The sequence below is a fragment of the Telmatherina bonti genome (genome assembly GCF_933228915.1).
Source record: "Telmatherina bonti genome assembly, chromosome: 1".
Classification (NCBI taxonomy): domain Eukaryota; kingdom Metazoa; phylum Chordata; class Actinopteri; order Atheriniformes; family Telmatherinidae; genus Telmatherina; species Telmatherina bonti.
In genome coordinates this window covers 30,479,715-30,500,474 of record NC_136619.1, presented here as the reverse complement: position 1 = coordinate 30,500,474, position 20,760 = coordinate 30,479,715, and the positions used below count along the sequence as shown (strand labels likewise).

Here is a 20,760-nt window from a genome sequence, read left to right as displayed (position 1 = left end):
AGTGGTCTGTTGTGGTGAAGAAGGAGCTGCGCCGGATCTCGCCGGGATATCCCTTAGAGATAGGGTGAGGAGCTTGGTCATCCGGGAGGGGCTCAGAGTAGAGCCGCTGCTCCTCCGCATCGAGAGGAACCAGTTGAGGTGGCTCAGGCATCTGGTCAGGATGCCTCCTGGACGCCTCCCTGGTGAGGTTTTCCAGGCACGTCCCTCTGAGAGAAGACCCTGGGGAAGACCCAGGACACGCTGGAGGGATTATATCTCTCGGCTGGCCTGGGAACGCCTTGGGATCCCACCCGTGGAGTTGGCAAATGTGGCTGGGGAGAGGGAAGTCTGGGCTTCCCTGCTTAGGCTGCTGCCCGACCCCGGATAAGCGGCAGAAGATGGATGGATGGATGGAGATTGTTTTGTAATATATCAGTACATGATTATATTCAGTAAGTTTTTCTCAAAATATACACATACCTACTCAGTCTCATAATCAAACTCTTGATCTTGTTTAAACAAGATCTTGTTTAAAATCCATCTTGTTGATGGAACAGCATTTTCAACACATACAACACTAAAACACGTTGCACGGGGGGAAAAAAGATAATCAGTCAAAAAGAGCCAGGCAACTTGTTTTAATTTACAGCCACATGCTTTAAAGCAGGCAACATGATGACTGGAAACGAAATGCTGTTTGTTTGATTTGACCCAGAAACAGTTTGGTAGCATGTAAGAAAGCCATGCATACAGCTAGAAAAAGCTTATTATTCATCATTGGCAGAGGAGAACAAGAACAACTCCAGGTTTCTTCTTATACTGAAGGTAGGCTGACTTAGAGCAAAAGTTCTGTTGAGTCATTTATCGTTTTAATGATCAGCAGAAATTACTTCCATACTTTTATCATAAAAAATATTTAGAAAGAAAATTCATGATATCCTTCCCTTTATCGATGATTTCTCATCTGCAGCAGCTTTAGCAACATCTATGAAAGCTGATTTATGTTTACAGCATTTCTGTCCTGGCAAAGTTTCCCCTTAATTAATAGATTTGTTTTAGATTTGATCAATATCCCTATGGACACATGTTCCTCAATCTTTTAAGATTGCTGTACTCAAATCTTTACTTTTAAAAACCTGCCCGGGATGCGAGAGTGTTTGTAAATTAAAGACCAACATTCAACCACCCCTATATGTCTAAAATTCTTGAAAAGTTGTTTCAACTCAACTATGCACCCATTTGGCCAGAAATAATCCCTTTGAAGAGTTTTAGTCAGGATTTAGAGCTCATACAGCACAGAAGCAATCTGCACTGGTGAAAATGATCAATGATCTTCTCATTGACTCAGAAAAATTACTCCTGTCTGTACTTCTCTTCGTAGATGCTGCATTCATCACCATTGATCACAACATTCTGCCACAGAGGCTTAAACATGTTATTGGGATGAAAGTTACTGCATCAGGGTGGTTTAAGTCATGTTTATCTGGTACATTTCAATTTGTTAAGATAATTGATAAGTCTTCCTCACACACCACAGTAAGTCATGGAGTTCCTCAGGGTTCTTTTCTGTAGTTTGACAGATTCTTTTTATGAAGTTCCTTTAGGCGGTATCATTCGAAAGCAAGGCATAAATTTTCAGTGCAATGTGGATAATACTCATTATACTTCTCCATGAATCTTGATTAAACTAATCAGTTGTTCATGATTAGAAAAATATCTTCAAGACTTAAAGGATTATTCAGAATGGTCTCCTTTGCACTACTCAGACATGACTGAGGTTTGGGCCTGTAAAACTTGTCTACACTGTCTTGCCATGAAACTAACCTGGGTGGTGGCATTAACTTCAAGTACTAGAATGAGGGTTCTTGGAGGATTTGTCCTTTAGCTTACATATGAAACAGGTGTCTGGACTACATTCTCCAACCTACATAATAATGTAAAAATTTCATCCTGCCATATGCAGGAAAACAAGTAAATGCTTTTGTTATTTCAAGATTGGACACCTGCAGTTCCTTCATGGGACTGTCTCAGATGTGCTCTGAAAACTGAGAAAAGAAACTGGTTGTCCCCTTGGCCTGATTGGGGAATTGAGGTGCATGCTGACCTGTACTGTGTGGCTGTCTGGGGAGACCTTGTCATTCTGGGCATTGGGCAGAGCCTCCACCTGATGAGGGGAGGGTGACTCTTGGGCTCCCAGGACCCTGGGCCCTGTCTGGTCGGGAACTGCCGTCACCTGGCCTCTAGGCTCTGTGTCTCCTTGTCTCGGGGCAACTGGCCGGGGTCTCCGTCTGTCACCATTTCTCTGGCGGGCTAGCTGGTAGTTGTGTTCCAGGGTGGGGCCTAGGGGCCCCTTGGCCTGCCTTTGATCTTTGTAAATCAAATCAAACTTTATTTCTTGTTCACTTTATATGCCACAGGCAACACAAAGTGCTTTACAAGATTAAACCAAGTCATGAAGATTAACACAAACTGTTGAAAACAAGACATTTAAAAACAATAAAGAAGCAAGTTCCTCCACACACTCATACACTCACAAAGACAGAAAGCCCCCCCCCAACCCACACACCACACACACACACACATAACATCATTCCATGAATACTGTCTCTTTAACTGAACCTAGCTATAATTAATAAAACAGATAAAACATGAAATTAAGTGATAAACATCTGACTTGAGGCTGATGTGAGGAAAAGATATCTAGGGATCCATCCACACCAAGAGCCAGTCCCTGTATGCTCAGAGGGGCCGCCGCCACAGCAACAGCCCAACTCCCAGGCAGCCAAGGGCCCACCCCGCAGCCATGAAGCTGCAGTGCTGGACCCCGCGCCATGCCAAACAGGAGCAGTCGCCATGGCAACAGCCCCCAGACCAAACAGCCAGGGTCCCCAGCATGCAGGGTCTCCATAAGGAAAACACCCAAGTTTAAATAACCTCATGAAACAGTAAGAAGAAATAGAGCAACAATAATAAAAAAAAGAAATGCATACTAAATAAAAGGACTTCACAATAATGTACTAAAAGTAAGAAGTTAAATAACATAAAATAAAAATAAGTAAAACAGAATAAATAAATAAAGTAAAATGAATAATTAAATAAATTAAATGGAATAAAGTAAAAATAAATTAAAGCTAAAAAGGGGGTCTTGAGCCTTTTATTAAAAACATCAACAGTCTCTGCGGCCCTGAGGCTTTCTGGCAGGCTGTTTCACAGTCGAGCACCTTAATAATGAAAAGAGGCCTCATAGGACACGGTCGCTTTTCTATGATCACTGATTACCATTCATTCCTGATATTTTGCCTCCACTGTCACTAACCTGCATGCTGATACATTTACTTTGTTGTTCTGAAGGTTTAATCACCAGTGCCTAAAGTCATTGTCATGTTTTTACCTTGTATTGCTGACATTTTGGTTCCTGCAATTTATGTGTTTATGTATATACATACATACATATATATATATATATATATATATATATATATATATATATATATATATATATATATATATATATATATATATATATATATGTGTATATAGCTTGTCTGTCTTTTTGAAGGTGCTGCTGATGAGTTTTGTTTTTCCTGCAAGTGGTTTTCTCTTTCCTTCCTGGTGGTCCTTACAGCTTTTCCTGTTTAGATTGAACAGCTGATGCTGTTATTCTGTAGCTGATCGATATTTGTCTCCTTTATCTTCTCTACCTTCCCCTTTTTCTTTATATTGCTTATTCATTTGCCCTCATTCTTCTTGTCAAGTCTGACATACATATATAAATTTAGTAACAGAAATAAATAAATAGTTAAATAAAAGAAAAATACTTCATTATTACGAGGGGCCTTCCATTCATAATGCTCCTCTTGGCAAAGCAGATTTATTTGGCTCAATGCAGCAGCCAGACCACCATTCTGTTTGCTATGATGCTGGACAAGACGTGTTAGTAAAAAGGAACTTGTGGTCATGTCATGTTATTTCTGGGTTCTGACATCAGAGGACATTAGATACAAGGTTTTACAAAGCAGCAGTATTACTGTTGACACTTGAAGAACGAGAACAGGTTGCATAACTGTAATTTTTAGTTTGTTTGTTTGTTACCAGAGACCACGCTTGTTTTATAATCTTTCTGCAGTTGTATTATTGTCCAAATTCAGTTATGAAGCTGAACTACTGGTTTCAAAGTCTTTTCATGCAGAAAAGGATTGCAGCTGTTGAGGATGATTTGTTTCAAACATTTCTTACTTCTGTGTCTTCAAGGACTTCCATTGTATAAAATGATATTGTGTTTAATGCATCTATAAAATGCCTTTCATAGTCATTATGCCACATTGTTCATTGAGGAATTCTGCTTGCAAAGTAGTAAAGGTGGAAAATGTCGGTTCTTCTATTGCTTAAGCAAGCAGTCCAAACTAAGCTCACTGTGGGAGCTGACTCAAGCTTTTAGGCTTTGGTGCAGTAAGTGGACTCCTAAAGAGCTGCTCATGAGGTCCTGAAGGAGATTACAGGAAACCACAGAGGACCCCCCTGAAATATGAGGTTACTTTGTCTTTGTTTTGTTATTTGCATTGTTTTGTTTAGAACTCTGTTTTTCAGATGTTCAGTCAGTGAATTTCCTTTAGATTCTGTTTATCTTTTCTTTCTTTCTGTGTTTCTTTTTTTTAATTAATTAATTAATTAATTTATTATAGCTTGAGCTGGATGTTGGGCAGGAAGCATAAGGTGTGAAAGCAGCTCTTGTTCTTATTGATTTAATAAAAGAGACAGGATCAGCCACTCAGATTTGACGGTGACAGTTAGTGACAATGTCACAAAGGCAGTTTATAGATTTCAGTTTTTAGCAGAGATAGCACTGAACTCTTGAGTTGAAAAGGGTTATTATTGATTTTTTTTTTTCTTAAAATACATGAGATTATGCTGTAAATATTTTCTTCCAATCTATGACATCTTTGCCATCACACAAAATTATCAAAGTATACGGTGAATAATGTAAGTGAAATAGTTTTATTTATGCTGGACAGATTTGGTGACAAAACAACTGAATGTCTCTGATGTTGGTTTGTTCAGCATCAAATCAATTCATTCTTTGTAACTCCTCTTCAGTTATGTATTTCTACTATTATAAACCATATGTGAACAGAGAAATGTTCTACAGTTTATGTCATTTATGACTAATTCAACTAAATCCAGGTTTTTATTTCAGTGACGTCAGTTTTTAACTGAAGCCACATGATGGCAGCAAAGGCACACAGAAATGCCTAAACAGGCCCTCCAACATGACGCTTTAGCAGGCTGTCATCAAAGCTGTTCTCATTCTAACCCCCCTTGCAATCGTATTGGACCACCCCCAGTGATAAAGCTTCCTGGGGAGGACAGCATTTCCTTTAGTCTGAGCTTTTATGGCTATTTCTGAAACTGTCTAAAAAGCTGATAGCTAAAGATTGCAATTTCATGCAAAACAGACTATATTCAACATTGTTTCATCACATTCACTGAAACCAGCTTGACTTTGTGATGTAAGATCTAAGTGATATATTTCTGGCACTGTCACTAATGTACGACGACATGTTCCACTGAGACGGAAGCTATTATGAAAATTTTATTAAACCTCTACTGCATCCAAATTCTTTCAATAATACGAGTAAAGCATAGAAAAAGAACATATTTTCTGTGTGTCTGTTTTTTGTCTTTAAAATTGGCTGAGAAACCAGTCTGCTCTGGGAAACATATTCTGCTTATCCTTGAGACTCAACTGGTACTCTGTTCTAATGGATTGTGGTGTGTTACAAGTTTGTGACAATACTGCCTTGAAATGTGTGTGTAAATAAAGCAAAAATAAGTAAAAAAAAAAAAAAAAAAAAAAAGAGGGTAAAAAACATGGGTATTTTGTGCTGAACATTTCAACAGCTAAGATCAGAGTCAGCATTTTACAAGAAGTTTAGATCTTTTAGCCTTTAAGGTTGTTGAATGCCCATCCCTGTGGCAGTTCTGTAACCAATTTGAAAGGCCTGATCTCACATTGTCTGAGAGGATTAACGGGCACGATGCCACCAGGCTTGTTTTTGGCGAGATGAAGAGTGTTAACACATTGCTGGCAGTCATGCAGATGGCCTTCACTAAATTTCATGGAATAAAAGTCTTTGAAGATAACAAGATTTTGAGAAGAACGATTCAATGAAAGTCAAAATTTGGTTTCATGGCTGAAGACTTCATTCAGCGACAACATTCGGCTCCCAGTTTAGCTGCAGAAAAAAACCCCTGTTATTTTCGCATTTGAAATTCACATGCCAAATGTGTTGAGAATATTCAGCTGCTGTTTGCACAAATGCATTTTTAAATGTAGTTTTTCTCACAACTGACCATTTGTCCTCGCGCTTTTCTTTTTTGCAGAATGACAAAGTAATAATGGTAATAACAGGAGCATAATAACACCAAATTACAGTTCCACTTATCACTGATTGATCCTCAGATAACAACAGTGGAGTGGCTCACTTGAGCTAGAAGATAACTAAAATCAGCTGTTGTTTTTTTTTTTTTTTTTTTTTTAAAGCTGGGAGATATTCTTTAAAAAGCTATACAAAGCCAATAAGATAATAATTACCCACATCAATAATCTCCATGACTCCATTTGGGTTTTAATTCAGGAGTTTCACTAGCAGCGGCACGACTGTTTTATGGTGGTTCATTTATCGATTTGTTTATTTCTTGAAAAAATATCTTTGGTTTTGTGCGTCTGCAGTGAGACATTTTTTGCTTAAAATAATTTTATTAAAACAATATCACTAATTTCCTTCCACTGCCTTGTTGTCTTTATGCCCCAGACAAGCTAAATGGGATTTCAGCTCAGAAATCTTCATTTATGCCGATAATATAAACCGATATATCCATAAGTTTGTCGCCCTTCCCTTTGCACACAGTTAAGAGCATCAACATGTCAACAACACCTCAGCAACAACAGATTAACGTTTCACATTCGCCTCATATGGCCCTGTGCAGATAATCTGTGTGTCAACGTAAAGACTCATGCCTCGAAAGAAGAAAAGGAAAAGAGCTACTGTCAATATAAAGAAACTGTCAGTACAGGTAATTAAAGAAATAAAGTTATGACTTTTCTTTCTTTATTTGTTGTTGTTGTTTCAAGTGTCCACAGTAATGCTATGAGGAGGACATCTAATTAAATCAGAAAGATCGAGGCCAGATAGATGAGTAATTACTCATTTTGCCTTCTGAACCACTTGTATACATCAAGGTGAACAAATTAATTAAATTGAAAAAAAAAATGTATTATTCCCTCAGGGGATTTTTATTTTATTTTTTCTAGAAATGATTGTCAGTCAAAGCTTTGCTTCTCTTTATATTATTAATGCTCAAAAGCAAAAGAATAATACCAAGGACATTTAAAAATATATAAAACTCATTCAAACACAAAACAAAAGAATAACAATGTAAAAGAAAAAAACAGCAACAAGATAAAGCTGTATAGTCACAGACCAACAGAAGAGATATGTTTCAAAACAGATACAGAAAAAAAAAAACACAAAAGTGATTATTATAGTGATTATCATGATGCCACAGAATTTACTACAGAAGTAAATGGTTGCTGGATTTTGATAAAACAGTACATTGACTTCCTAACCTGTAGCAGAGGTTTGCCATCAGTATGACATAGTATGGCTCTCTATAGCACTAACTCCTGGGAGTTTGTTTTAATCCAGTGCAACTAAATTTATCTTGTAGCATCTGTTAACAGTTTATTTAGCAAAGTGTTTTGCAAGGGATTAATATAAAAACATTCTGGTGGAAATGCCAACAAGGAAAATGTGAACTTGTATGTAGCTCTTTATTGATATTTTTCCAAAAATATCCAATCATCAGGCACAAACAGAAAAAAATGTTTCCCACCTCCTTTTGACATTTTTACACAGAGGGGATTGTAAGAGCTGTGTTCATTTAAAAAAAAAAAGGTGCATAAATTATTGTACTAAATATTGTAACCTGGCTCTCCTTAAATTGATTACACTTTATCTCACAAGTTTGGATTGCAAAGTCTTTCTTCCATGTGCTGGTGATTTTATTATTATTGTACAGGTCCAGAGACGAAAATTTTAATAAATTATAGGAGAAATGAGCTTGTTAGCTAATAGTTGAGTTGTAGTATTGTATGTAGCGTCACAGCTGCTGTGATCTCCCGGACTTTTCTGCCTGGCATTGTACATGAAAAAGCCTAAATACCTTCTGTTGTGTAGAGAGTGGCAGGAACAATCCATTATATTCAGCAATCTGTGCAGCTTTCTTTCCTGTGCAATCAGCCCCAGTGGTCAAAGAGTTGTTCTCAAAACAGGATCGGCCTCTGATTCTGCTGTCCGAACTGATAGATGACCACAGAACAGTCTGCATTTTCCACTGAAGTCTTATAGAAGGTATGCAAACTTTTTAACCGGATTACGTCTGGAATTTCTATTCTTCCACCGCCTCCATTTCTCTCCCTGGAAGGACATTGTAAATAGTGCTTTGTTTACTCCTAAAAACCATAATGACACTTTTTATTTGTATTCCAGATAAGGTGATTTTTATAACAGCATAGCACAAAGGGATCGATCAGTTTCAGGACTCAGCTCCTTGTCCATCGCTGATACACCTCACAACTGCAGAGTCATCTGAGCATTTCTGGAGATGACAGGACTTGAGTGGTTTTGGAAGTCTGAGGGTGGACGATGTGAAGATAAATGGTAAGACAGTCCTTTGTGGCGTTCCTCTGCTTCTGACCATGATCTCAGACAGCAGTGTAACAAAATATGATCTGTCTTTTAAATATCATCAATCCAGACAGTTGTGGAGAACAATAATAGACTTAGACAGTGCTGGTTAGATTATTTTTGTCTATTGTGGAAAACCAGTTACACCAGCATAGGAAGGAAAGTGACTTTTAAGAAAATCCAGATAAAACCTGTTAAGCTATTTCTAGAATCAACAATAGAATTCAACTACTGTATCAAGTGAATTATTTTTTATTTCCTTTTATGTTAAACATATTTGTACTTTCATCTTCATAGAGTAAAATTCCGTATACAGTAATGTTAAATGTCTTTGCATTTGAACAAGAGCAATTTACAAGAAACTTCTCTCTCACAATTAATGCTACTTGATCTAAATGGCAGCTTTATGTTAATTAAAATATGCCTTGTGGATTCATCCAAATAGTTTAGCTGCATAGTTATTAAGGCAGTAATTTCTGTGTGGCATATCCATTGTGCATGGCAAGAATGATGGCAGACAAACTGTAACTATTTCTACTCCTCAATATATCTTTAAGTATTTTTTTAAAATATAGTAAAGCACAGAAAATCTTGGAAAGTCGCAACGTATAGTCTGCGAGTTTTTGCTATATCATGTTTTCTAACTTTTTTTAAATCATGTTTTTTCTATATCATGTTTTCTAATAGAAAGTGGAAGTTATAATTTATGTATTTTAAAGTTAATCAGAAAGCAGGTAACGTTTATAATTTGTCACACACACACACACACACACACACACACACACACACACACACACACACACACACACACACAGACATATGAGACATATATATATATATATATATATATATATATATATATATATATATATATATATATATATATATATATATATATATATATATATATATATATATATATATATATATATATATATATATGAAATGGAGTACATATGACTCCACCTAGGATTTCAGATAAAGTCAAAACAAGCATGTATGCGCCCCTGAAAGGAGCAGTGCCTAGTCGTACATCACTTGGTTAGACTCAGATTATGTGATCATTGCATTTATAACATTTATTCATTCATTCATTTAATATCTGAACCGCTTAGTCCAATGAAGGGTCGCGGGGCATTTATAAGACTTCCGAGTAAAACGCTGCCAAAACCCTCACGTTTGACAGCTCACTCTGACCAATCAAATACTTGTTTACTAATTATTTTCCACTCGGAGGCCGAGTTGTACCAATCCAGCGCCAATCACAAACCAGGTCTGACTTTTCGTGACTGCCATTGGTTGGATTAAACACGCTGAGCTGACGTTTGTGTTGCGCGGGTCTATCAAAAAGCATCTATGTTTTTTCTCGGAAACGCTGCAGCGTCCGCTTGGAATAACAGTGTTGCTTTGAGTTAATGGTCAGACAAAACAAGTCTGAAGGGAGCTGTTGTGTTTTGTTGCGATATATTCTTTCGTTATCGGAATCTCGAGCGTTACGTGACGGTTCTTTAATAGGATTAGCGCTAAATTAAGCCGGTGTTGAATGGTGGTTTAGCCAACTTGCTAGTTAGCCAGACGAACTTTTGGGTCTGCCAGCTGTAACATTGACATTTTGAACTTTGTTATTGTGACACATTTGTGTGGTTCGCATACATGTAGCTACCGGAACATTTTAAGACGTGGACAGTAATGGTATACGCTAGACAACTCCGCATGTGTTGGCCTTCACAGTTTAAGGGTGTGTGCTAACCTTACAGACCTGAACAGATCTACGTGCAGAGTCAGTCAGGTTGCAGAGAAGTCACTGGGTTAACATGGATAGTTCTAGCCAGCGGTTTGAAGCCACAACAACACGAGAAGGTAAATCTCAAAAGAAGAAAGGATCATCCCATCACAGCTCATCGTGTTACGATGAAGGAGACCGGAAGCCAAAGTTTGTAAGTTTGAAAGACGAATAAAAAGCTGTTGTATTCTAGCAGTACTCTACACACAGTGTCTGATAAACTTTACAGCATCTTTTGTTGTTGCAGGCAATCAGTTTATCCCAGTTTAACAATTTATACCCACTTAAAGTCAGTTTCTCTCATTTTGCAGCATACCATATAGTATTATCAGTTTAAAACACACTTGCAGGGAATAGCCAAACCTACAAAGAAAAAGGGGCTTGAGGAACTTTCATTCAACATAGTATGTGGTTGTGTATTTTTCAATTATTTATTTTTTTTAAACAGTAAATACATAATGTAAAAATTATGTGATCCATCCATCCATGCATTCATTAATTTTCTTAACCACTTCAAGGGTTGCAGGGAAGCTGGAGCATGTCCCAGCAATCATCAGGCCAGAGGTGGGGTACACCCTGGACAGGTTGCCAGTCCATCATAGTACTATGGATTAGTTATCTAAATAACTTACATGTTTAAAATTGGTTGCATTTCCATTTTAGTTTCGGTACAACCTAAAGAAACAAACAAAAATCTACAGTTTTGCAGATGAGTACCGACTTGTATATTTCTTGATAAGCTGGTAGTCATGATGGAAGAGATGTTATTCTTGATATAATGCTTTGTTGACATACTTTTGTGACCACTGCAGGAAAAGACTTTAATAGTATATAGCTAAGTTAATAAAACGTACATACAATCTGATGTCAATATGTTTAAGTTTTATTTGTAGAATGTGACTTTTGTTGTTTTTTGACTTTGTTTTGCATGTAGGAAGTCAAAAGGTTAAAATTAGCTCAGGGTTTAGCAAACACTAATCCATGTCTTTCCTGCTACTACAGACCTATAAAGCTTCTGTCTGCCTTGTATTCACCCGCTACATCCCTCTAGGCAATGTTGCAGAGAAATTGTTGCCGTTGTTGGGATTACTGATATGAGGCCTTGCTTTTTAAAAGTTAAACTTGTGCTTGTAGAAGACACATCCTTCCTCTTCAGACTGTAAAGTTGTGTTTGCCACAGAATTACTTAATGAAATCACAGCCTGTGTTTGACCCCACTGTTTTGAGCTTATGAACAAAGGTTAATGCCTTGTTGTCATGCTCAGAGACTCTCGACTACAATTGTAGTGCAGGAAATGATTTTTTATGTAGACCACTACATATGATGTTGAGTTTTTGGCTAAATGTACTGCCACTGATAAAAACACCTGCTTTCCCTCTGTGATGAGTGTTTGTTGGTGGATGTAAGTGGGGTTGCAATGGCATTTTGCCATTTCATGACTACTAGTGTTTATTCTCAACATAAACATTGCATCAGGAAATAATGTTTTCCGTTGTTGAAGAAAATAGTGCAATATATTATGTTTACTGAGTGATCATATTGTAATAAATAATAACTTTGTGATGGAAGTGGGGGTTATTTATAATTATGATTTGCCATCATTTTCCCAAAATCCTCCTACTGTGCCACACTGTCTTTGTGATAATATGATCTCATGGCAACATGCTACGAAACCCGTGTAACATCTGATTTATCTGTCTCATGTTCAACCTTGTGACAGATCCAGCCAAAGTTTCTACAATGTTAAATGTCAAGAAAATAAACCTGATTTTTTTTTATTTGACACTGTTGAAATAAACCTTTTCATTCAGTCATTTATCTGATCAGAAATAATGTTGAAATATTGGGAAAGGAAATGTAAAAAGAATGCAGCACATACGTTTAGCACAAATGTCCTTGCATCATAATCTGATTTGCTTTTATCTGCTCCTCACTTGTAGCACTTGCCCTTCAAAAACATCACAGATGATGTGGTAAGATTTGAGAAGATCCTCCTTTCAAGATTCACATCATGTCCCATCTAACGTCACTGTTTATTTATTTATTTTTTTTAATGACTAATCTGCTCGTTTGTAGCTGACAATAAAGTTTGCCTTTTATTGTGACAAACCAGATTTACTGACACTAAACAGCAGAAACTACTTTTCTTATTAACCTGTAATTTCTTAGTCCTGCTCCATAGTTTACTTTACTCTTCATGATGTGCTCATCATCTCTTCCTTCTCATATACATCTCAACTTGGTGTAGAAAGCTCTTGATCTCAACTGCATTTTCTCTGTTTTCTCCACAGCTGGACAGATTTGCCAGTATTCGGATCCCGGGTAGTAAAAAGGAGCGGCCACCTTTAACACAGTACAAACAAAACACAAATGATTGGTCCACTTCTTCGTCATCCACTTTGCATCATTTTGAGGAACTTTCCTCAAAGATCACCTCAGAAAAGGAAATCTTGGCCCTGTTTGAAAAGATGATGGTATGTTGCTTTGCTGTTGAGCAAAATTGTTCACGTTGGATTGTATATGTAAAGTTGTTTGATCTGAAAAATCTCCATGCGATACAAGTGAAAAAAGAGGAGATGGGCTGAATATAACAAATGCATGTGCCATTTTGATTTCCCTTTTATCATATTTGAATCTTTCAGTTGAAGGCATAAAGCCACTCTTGCCCTCCCCTTTTGCACTAATGACAGCTTGCAGTCATGCTTATATGGAAAAGGCACAGAAACCTATGAATGCATTACCTCATCAAGATTTAATGTCCCAGTGAATCTCTTGTGAAGGTTTTCTTTCGTCTTGTAAAGCTTTGAGGTATTTTTGCCATCATTATCTGGCTGCAGTGCTTCATCATAGTGATGATAACCATGTCTTATAGCATGTGGCAGTGATTTGCTATGATCAGGATGTTGTTGGTTTTGAGCAAGTATTCAACTGTAGAAAAAGCCAAACACCCACAGACCTTAAAGGAGACATAATGTACCCTGTTTCACAAGCTGATATAAATTTCTTTAGGGCTAAATGAAAAGTGCTTTGGTCAAAGTGTCGCCAAATTTACACCTCTATTCATTCTGACCCGTTTTAGAATGTGACTTACACACTCAAGTCCTTTCTTTCAGTCCATAAAACATGTGCTTCAGTGTTGCTTCAGTCCTTCTGCTGATGTGAAATGATTAGATTAAGAATAAAAAAAAATGGCTAAATGAATGTGTTATGGAATAAAGCTATAACTTTTAATATTTTGTATTATTTAGTAGGGCTGTGATGATATGCTTTTGTCCCGATTCAATTAGATTCCGATTTTTTTGGGTGCCAAATCGATTTAAGTTGCGATTCTCATGATTCTTTGATATTGCTTATTTTTGTAGACTAAAAAAAAAATGTACAAAACTTTTTTTGCTTGTCATTTTTCTTGATTTCAATTGGGGGAAAAAAAAACGCAGTAGCCAGATCATCATTCTGCTGCTGTAATGCCCAAGAAGACAAGTAAAAATATCAATAAAAATGTCTAAAATTTTAAATAGGGTTATTTTTTATTTATTTGGAAAAAAAATCAGTTTTAAAATTGTGGAGCAAAAAAATCCTGATACTCAATTTTTCGATTTGATTATGATTCGATTGTGTTAGTTAAGTGCAGTGATATCCACCCACTGGCTTTTAATGGATCCGAAATTCAAGTTCAACATGATTTCTTTCTCTGATGCTGCGTGAAGTACATGAATGTCATGTGAAATCTTGTATCGACTCGGCTACTTCATTTGCATGTTGACTGAGGATTTGAGGATTTTTTTTTTATTGTATGTACAGTATATTGTGAAGACATTTATGTGAAGAAGTTTTTCAGAGAAATGTCAAATTAATAAACTTAATTCCATATTAAATTTCATATTAAATTGACTTATTTTCCTTTTATTATTTCTTATTTTCAGGAGGATATGAACTTGAATGAAGAAAAAAAGACTCCTCTCAGGGAAAAAGACCTCAACACCAAACGAGAAATGGTCACTCAGTATATTTTTGCAGCTTCCAAAACTGTAAGTTTCTCATGTTATATATATGTGTGTTTGTGTGTGTACAAACTTAAAAGTATTTGCTGTCTACCTTTTATGTTCTATGAGATTTGCTTTTTCATACCATTAACCCGTAGTATTACATTTATAATTTCATAAGAATTTATTTTGAATGTTTATTACCAAAAGCTGTACATCTACATACAGTAACATGATGTTATTACAGTTCAAGATTAAAATCTATATTAAAAAAAAGTTTTTTTTAATTAGCAAAGATCTACTTGGGTTGTTTAAAAATTAAGCCTACCCACTCCAACCCAGTAAGGCTGCTGGCATGGACTGGTTTGTGTTTCCATGCTCTATGATCTAAATAGATTTTTACTTTAGATAGCAGTGCTTTGCAACACTTGTTGATTATTTTATGTTATGATTAAAAGCATGTCTGTCATTGATTCACAGTTTTACTTTTCAGTAGGGGAAGGAAATTCATCAGGTTTGTCTGCATGAGTTTTGTCTTGCAGTGATCGGATCTTAAGAATTTGAACACCAGGTCTACGTTTTTCATTGCTCACTATTGAAGCAGTTATGATTAAATGTAGTGAAACTGATTCATTTTCTTTCTTGCTGGGCTTAAAGATACCCTACAATGACTTCTCAAAGTACCCAAACTCCAGTGCAGGCATGTGAAAAAGCTAACGATTTTTTTCTCTGCTTTGTGAGTTTTGCTTATAAAGTGTAAAGCATATTGGAAACAGTGAATAGCCTTCTACCTGAGTCATCAGCTACTGGTTAAATTGTATTCAAGCACTTGTTGTGGCACATTCAGCTTTATCAGCAGCCACTTGGTAGAAAGTGAACGCTTTTCTGCTACTGAAGGAATTGTACTTCATTGTTGATCACATTCAACACATTCAAACAAATCACAATCCCAAACTGTAAGTAAACAAAAAAAGTTCCAGATTGTGCGCGAGCATGGTCAGATGTGACTGCTAGTTTCAGTAAGAGTCTCAACTGCTTCTCAGATTGCTAATGCTAATTTGCTAGCTTGTTTATTTTTTTATTTTTTCACAGTCCTTTAAATTATTCAGTTTTGTAAGCTTTAAGAGTGGAACAGCCACCAATGCCAACAAAGATGGCAGATTCAGCTTGTTAAGCTGCGTCTCTGGTGATGAACATGAAGTTCTCAGCATAACACAAGCGTTTCCATCTTTACCACTAGGGCTGTGATGATATGCTTTTGTCCTGATTCGATTCCAATTTTTTTGGGTGCCGATTCAATTTAAATTGTGATTCTCACAATTCTTCAGTATAGCTCATGTTTGTAGATTAAAAAAAGGTAATATATCTAAAAAAATAACACAGTAGCCCTGCCATCATTCTCTTATAAAGCTCAAGAATACAAGTGAAAAGATCAATAAAAACAATAACAATGACAAAAATTGTATAATGGATTATTTTTATTTATTTGGGAAAAAATAGATTCTTTAACAAAAAAAAAAAGATTTTTAAAATTGTGAAGCAAAAAAAAATCCAGATTTTTTATTTTTCAATTCGATTTTCCTGCCCCTATTTACTACGTAGGGGAATTTTATAAAACATACTTTTGTCAGGTGGTTGTAGCAAATTATTGTGCGACATATTGTCTGATGAGTAACATTAAACTGTTTAAAATGAGGACAAAGTATAAACCTGCTCCTCAGGAAATGTAACCTCCAGGTTTCAATCTTTTGGATCTTGTAGTTTATAAGTGAAGCCGTTCATATCTCAACTTTGCATCTTTGCGTTAGAATATAGAGCAGTTCATATTTTGATGTCATCTCATGTCCTTCCTCTCACGTCAAAAATATACTTCTCCATAATTACAGAATAGAAACTGGAATTTAAAATATTAAATTGTAAAAGCAAATCGCTGTCACAGTACTTGTCCGAAAAAACACAGAAGCCCTAATAGCACCTCAGCTGGCTGTTCTTGTGTACATGTATCATTTAAATAAATATACTTGCTTTAATTGAATGGACCTGCTGCTATGTATGAGAATATAATGTGCAGGCATTTTACAGAGCCAATGAAGCCTGTAATTAAGGGTTTCCTGGACCATGAAGTTTAAAATGACCACTGAAAGAGAATAACACTCACTACTTACTGGCAACAGACATGATTGAGAAAAAGAACTTTGTCCAGTGGCATCAGGAATGTCCATAAAGTGTTGATGGGACAATATGTCAAGATAATATTGTAGCTCTACCATCAGTTGATGTGTCTCCACTTTACAAGTCTATTAAAATAATGATAACAAAGAGATCATCACAAAGTAGAAGGAGGAGTAAATGAATAATCAATCCAATGTGAAACGCTCTGGGTGCCTTCAAAGCATTATATAAATATAATATGTCGTTGTTGTTGTTATTATTATGTAATTGACTTGAGATTTGCCCTTTAACCCTTAGCACTATATGTATATGCTTTATTTTCCTTGCTGAAATATTCAAGTTTGTAAACTTACAGAATAAAAATAGTTTCTTACCAGGACTTTCAGTGTTGCATACAGAAATGACTGTCCCTTAAAAGCACGGTTTGACACAGCAGTTGTCTTAAAGAAGCACTTTACAACTTGAAAACCCCAGTGCTTATTTGTCTGCAGTACCCCTGCTGTGGAGGGAAAAGTTCAAGTTTTTACCAAGACAGAATCTTTTGACAGGTTCCTCCTTATTATTCTTTGTTTTGACAAATATGTAATTGTTTTAAGAGTCTTTGATCTTGTTTTATTTCCCCAAAAATATGTTAATGATTATTACTTTAACTGGACACAATTCGTACTGAAGCAGCATGGCTTGTTTTTGATGAGGTGTTTCTGGACCCTGGAAAGAGACTATCAGAAAAGAACACCACCATCAGCATTGTGTTTCCAGATGTGATGATGACTAAGAAAAACATCTTGCCAGTTGACAACAGGGATGTTTCTGGATATTGATAGGAATAGATAGGGATTAATGCCCATTATAATGGTTTCACTATTCTAAATAAAATACCTTATTTCTCAGGAGTGTTTTTGTCTTTTTATGATAGGTTACAATATGACATTAATAATAATGATGAAGTATGGCCAGAGCTTTATCTACTTAATAATTTACAAACACATGTTGACTACAGTAATAAAACAAACAGCTGGATTTCTAATTGGTTTAATAAAAACAGGTATCATTTACACCCCAGGTTCACCTTTTTGTGAAATTCCTAAATCTGTCTTTACTTAAGTAGGAGAGGAAATGGTGGTATAAAGTAGGGGTTTTCAAATAAATAAATCCAAAAATGTTTTCATTTTTATTGGTTTTATTGATCTTTTTACATGTCTTCGTGGGCATTATAGCAGCAGAATGATGGTCTGGCTACTGCGTTGTTTTTTTTCCCAATTGAAATCAAGAAAAAGGAAGAGAAATAAAAAAAGGTTGATACATTTTTTTTTGTTTTTAATCTACAAATATTAGCAATTTCAAAGAATTATGAGAATCGCAATTTGTGTCGAATCGGCACCCAAAAAACCCGGAATCGAATCAAATCAGGACAAAAGCATATAACCTTCTATAAAGTCTGGTTATTGAGAAGGTCTACTTCTCAAAGAAAGAATTAACCAAAATATTCAATCCTAAACAAACCTTAGAATGTAAAACATTGACATTGTTGAGACAAGTTTGGAACAAAAACCTACAAAAAACCTGATCCCATTTCTGAACTATAGCAGAGGAAGCATCATGGTTTAGAATTGATTTCCTACCTTAGGGCCATGACACCATACAGTCTTTGAAAGTGTTCAAGACTGTCTTAAAGCATTGTAAGAGGACATCATGATAGCAGCTCTTGGACCGGGCTAGCTTGTGTCATTCGTCCGATTTTATTCTTTTTTTAAAATTTTTTTTTAATCTGATTGCAAGGTAATTGAAGACGAGACTGACTTTTGAGAAATCCTTGCAGAGCTCTGCGGGACATCAAAAGGAAAAGCAAAGCGAGTTTGAAGATATTGGGAAAACAGATGCGTATTTGCTGGTTGCTGGGCTTTGTGTATTTATCAGTTGCTTAAAACTGAGAAAACTGCACTTTGCCAGTTTACCAGCCTTGAAGACTTGAAGTCTTCAACTTTGATCCTGCTTTTGGTGGCTACAGTTGAGATATTTACTCTTCCTTCCTTTTTTTTCCCCAGGGTAGCCTGAGAAACAGCCATCAGATTTCTCCTCAGGAATTCCTTGGTGAGCTGAAGTCAGGGGTGATGGATGAACGGCTGTTTGCCTGTCTGGACTCATTGCGAGTGTCCCTGACCAGCAACCCAGTCAGGTATAGAACACAATTACAAACAGGGCAAATGGGGCGCATACACAAGTAGCTCCATCTATTGCCTGTTTTGCACCTTTGCCCTTTAACATGTATTGATTAAAATTGTGATAATCCTCATGTTTTATTCTTCTTCATTTTAAAAAAATAAAGTTTTGTTTTTTTATTATTCAATCAAAAAAAGGCTACATATTTTCAAGCCTTTCAGCTACTACATAGATTTGTAGTATCTATCTGAGAGTCACAGTGCTTTACACTTGGACTTGAGGACCTTTCTCCTTTCTTGTTGAAATAATTTGTAATTTCACTCTAAATATTTTTTTATTTTGGGTTATTGAAATAGCTAAATTGTTGCTGAATATATTTACCATTGAAAACTTGTGCTCTGTTGGATGTCTTTTAGGCTGCTGTCTTTACAGAAGAGATTTATGCCAGCCAGCTGACTGTGTTATTGTTGCAGTGAGTGTGCTTCCTGACTCGTTCTTGTCTCAGAATCGTAATCCCTGACTTTGGTTTGCTCACTTTGATATTTTACCAAGCCTGGCATCAACAGGTCCCACTGTGGGTAGCAAACATTTGTAGTAGCACAGCAGCTAAAGGATCCAGCAGTGGGATATCAACAATTCTTTAGTTACCATTACATGACAAATCTTGCCATTTTCTATTAGTGGATGGATGTTTTTGCTCAGTTCTGTTTTTGACCATGTGGTTTGTTCAGTCAGGTTTATTCATGGAGAAAACGATTACACTTAATTCAACAGAGTTGTTTCAGGAAATCCGATCAACTATGCTTGTGCTGAAACCAGCAGTGGCTACGTTTCTGTGGAAGAAGCCTTCCTGACTTGGCTTTTCAAATTTTCAAGCTCACTCAAAGACAATTGATGCTGGAATTTCAGATCAATACAGGCCTATGGCTTAGCTATTGAACCCTGCACTATAACTTGCGCAGTAGCTTCCCAGTGATGCGCATCCATAAAAATGTAAATGTGTGTGGCAGCAACCCTGATTACAGCAACTGCTGCTGGTCCAGTTTGTATGCTGTATTTTACACGGCATTCTGCTTTACTCAATTATAATACCCCTGTGGAACAAAAATGTACACTCCAAGGGGCTGTTATTGTTTCAGGTTTGTTCATAATGCTAACACAACATGAATTTTGCCTGCAGCTGGAGTATGTATTGTTTTCTCGTTTTCAAAGCTTTGCCAGACCGTGTATAGACCCGATCGATTCAGTGGTTGTACACACCATCTGTCAACGTCTTCCCTCTTTCTGTGTTGCAGTAATTTTAGTAAAAGTGACTGTTGTCAAGGAAAATGTAGCTGGTAGGCACCAATGTTTGATGAGGGCACTGCTGATCAAACAGACTGTCAGGCTTAAGTTTAATGACACAGTATGGACTGGACCATAAATCTGACTTGGCTGGGAACAGTGGCTCTGGAGCAGCAACCTCTTACTATCTAATAGCAACCATTAAAGTCCTCAGTTGAGGATTGATTTGGAAGTAAAGGCTTTTTGTCTGCGACAGGTTTTGGATGCTGATCAGTGTCACTTTCTTGGCAATGATGCAAATAAGCCACACATCACCCAAATGTCATATTTGCACCCTGCTTGTTTGGGCTGACACTCTTATTTTTTTTTTTTATTTTTTTTTTTTAGCAATCCCCTTTTTGGTGGAACACATAGGACCTAAAAGTATTTTTTGTGCTTCTTACTTTCTTGGAGCATCACAATGTGATGCATGTCTCTGACTTCAGTATGCTTTACCTCACTTGCTCCGGCTCTCTGTCCCTTCCTATGAAGAATGGCCACAGTGTTAGCCTAAAGGACCAGCAAGGCTACAAGATGTAATTGTATTAAATGGATTTGATAAATGGATCTGACAAAGAAGTGGAAATTGGTTTTTGATACTGTATTAAAACC

General features: G+C 36.5%; 1 protein-coding gene across 1 annotated transcript in view; it reads left to right on the top strand.

Moving 5' to 3' along the window:
* Positions 1-10,540: 10,540 nt before the first annotated feature.
* LOC306759536 (protein diaphanous homolog 3-like) overlaps positions 10,541-20,760 on the top strand; it is a gene marked incomplete at both ends in the record, with an annotated part of 164,955 nt that continues 154,735 nt past the window's right edge. The window contains 5 exons of the mRNA XM_079245205.1: positions 10,541-10,663; positions 12,451-12,483; positions 12,802-12,984; positions 14,434-14,538; positions 18,711-18,841. Of these exons, the coding sequence (XP_079101331.1) occupies positions 10,541-10,663; positions 12,451-12,483; positions 12,802-12,984; positions 14,434-14,538; positions 18,711-18,841 (575 nt within the window). The remainder of the gene's footprint in view (positions 10,664-12,450; positions 12,484-12,801; positions 12,985-14,433; positions 14,539-18,710; positions 18,842-20,760) is intronic.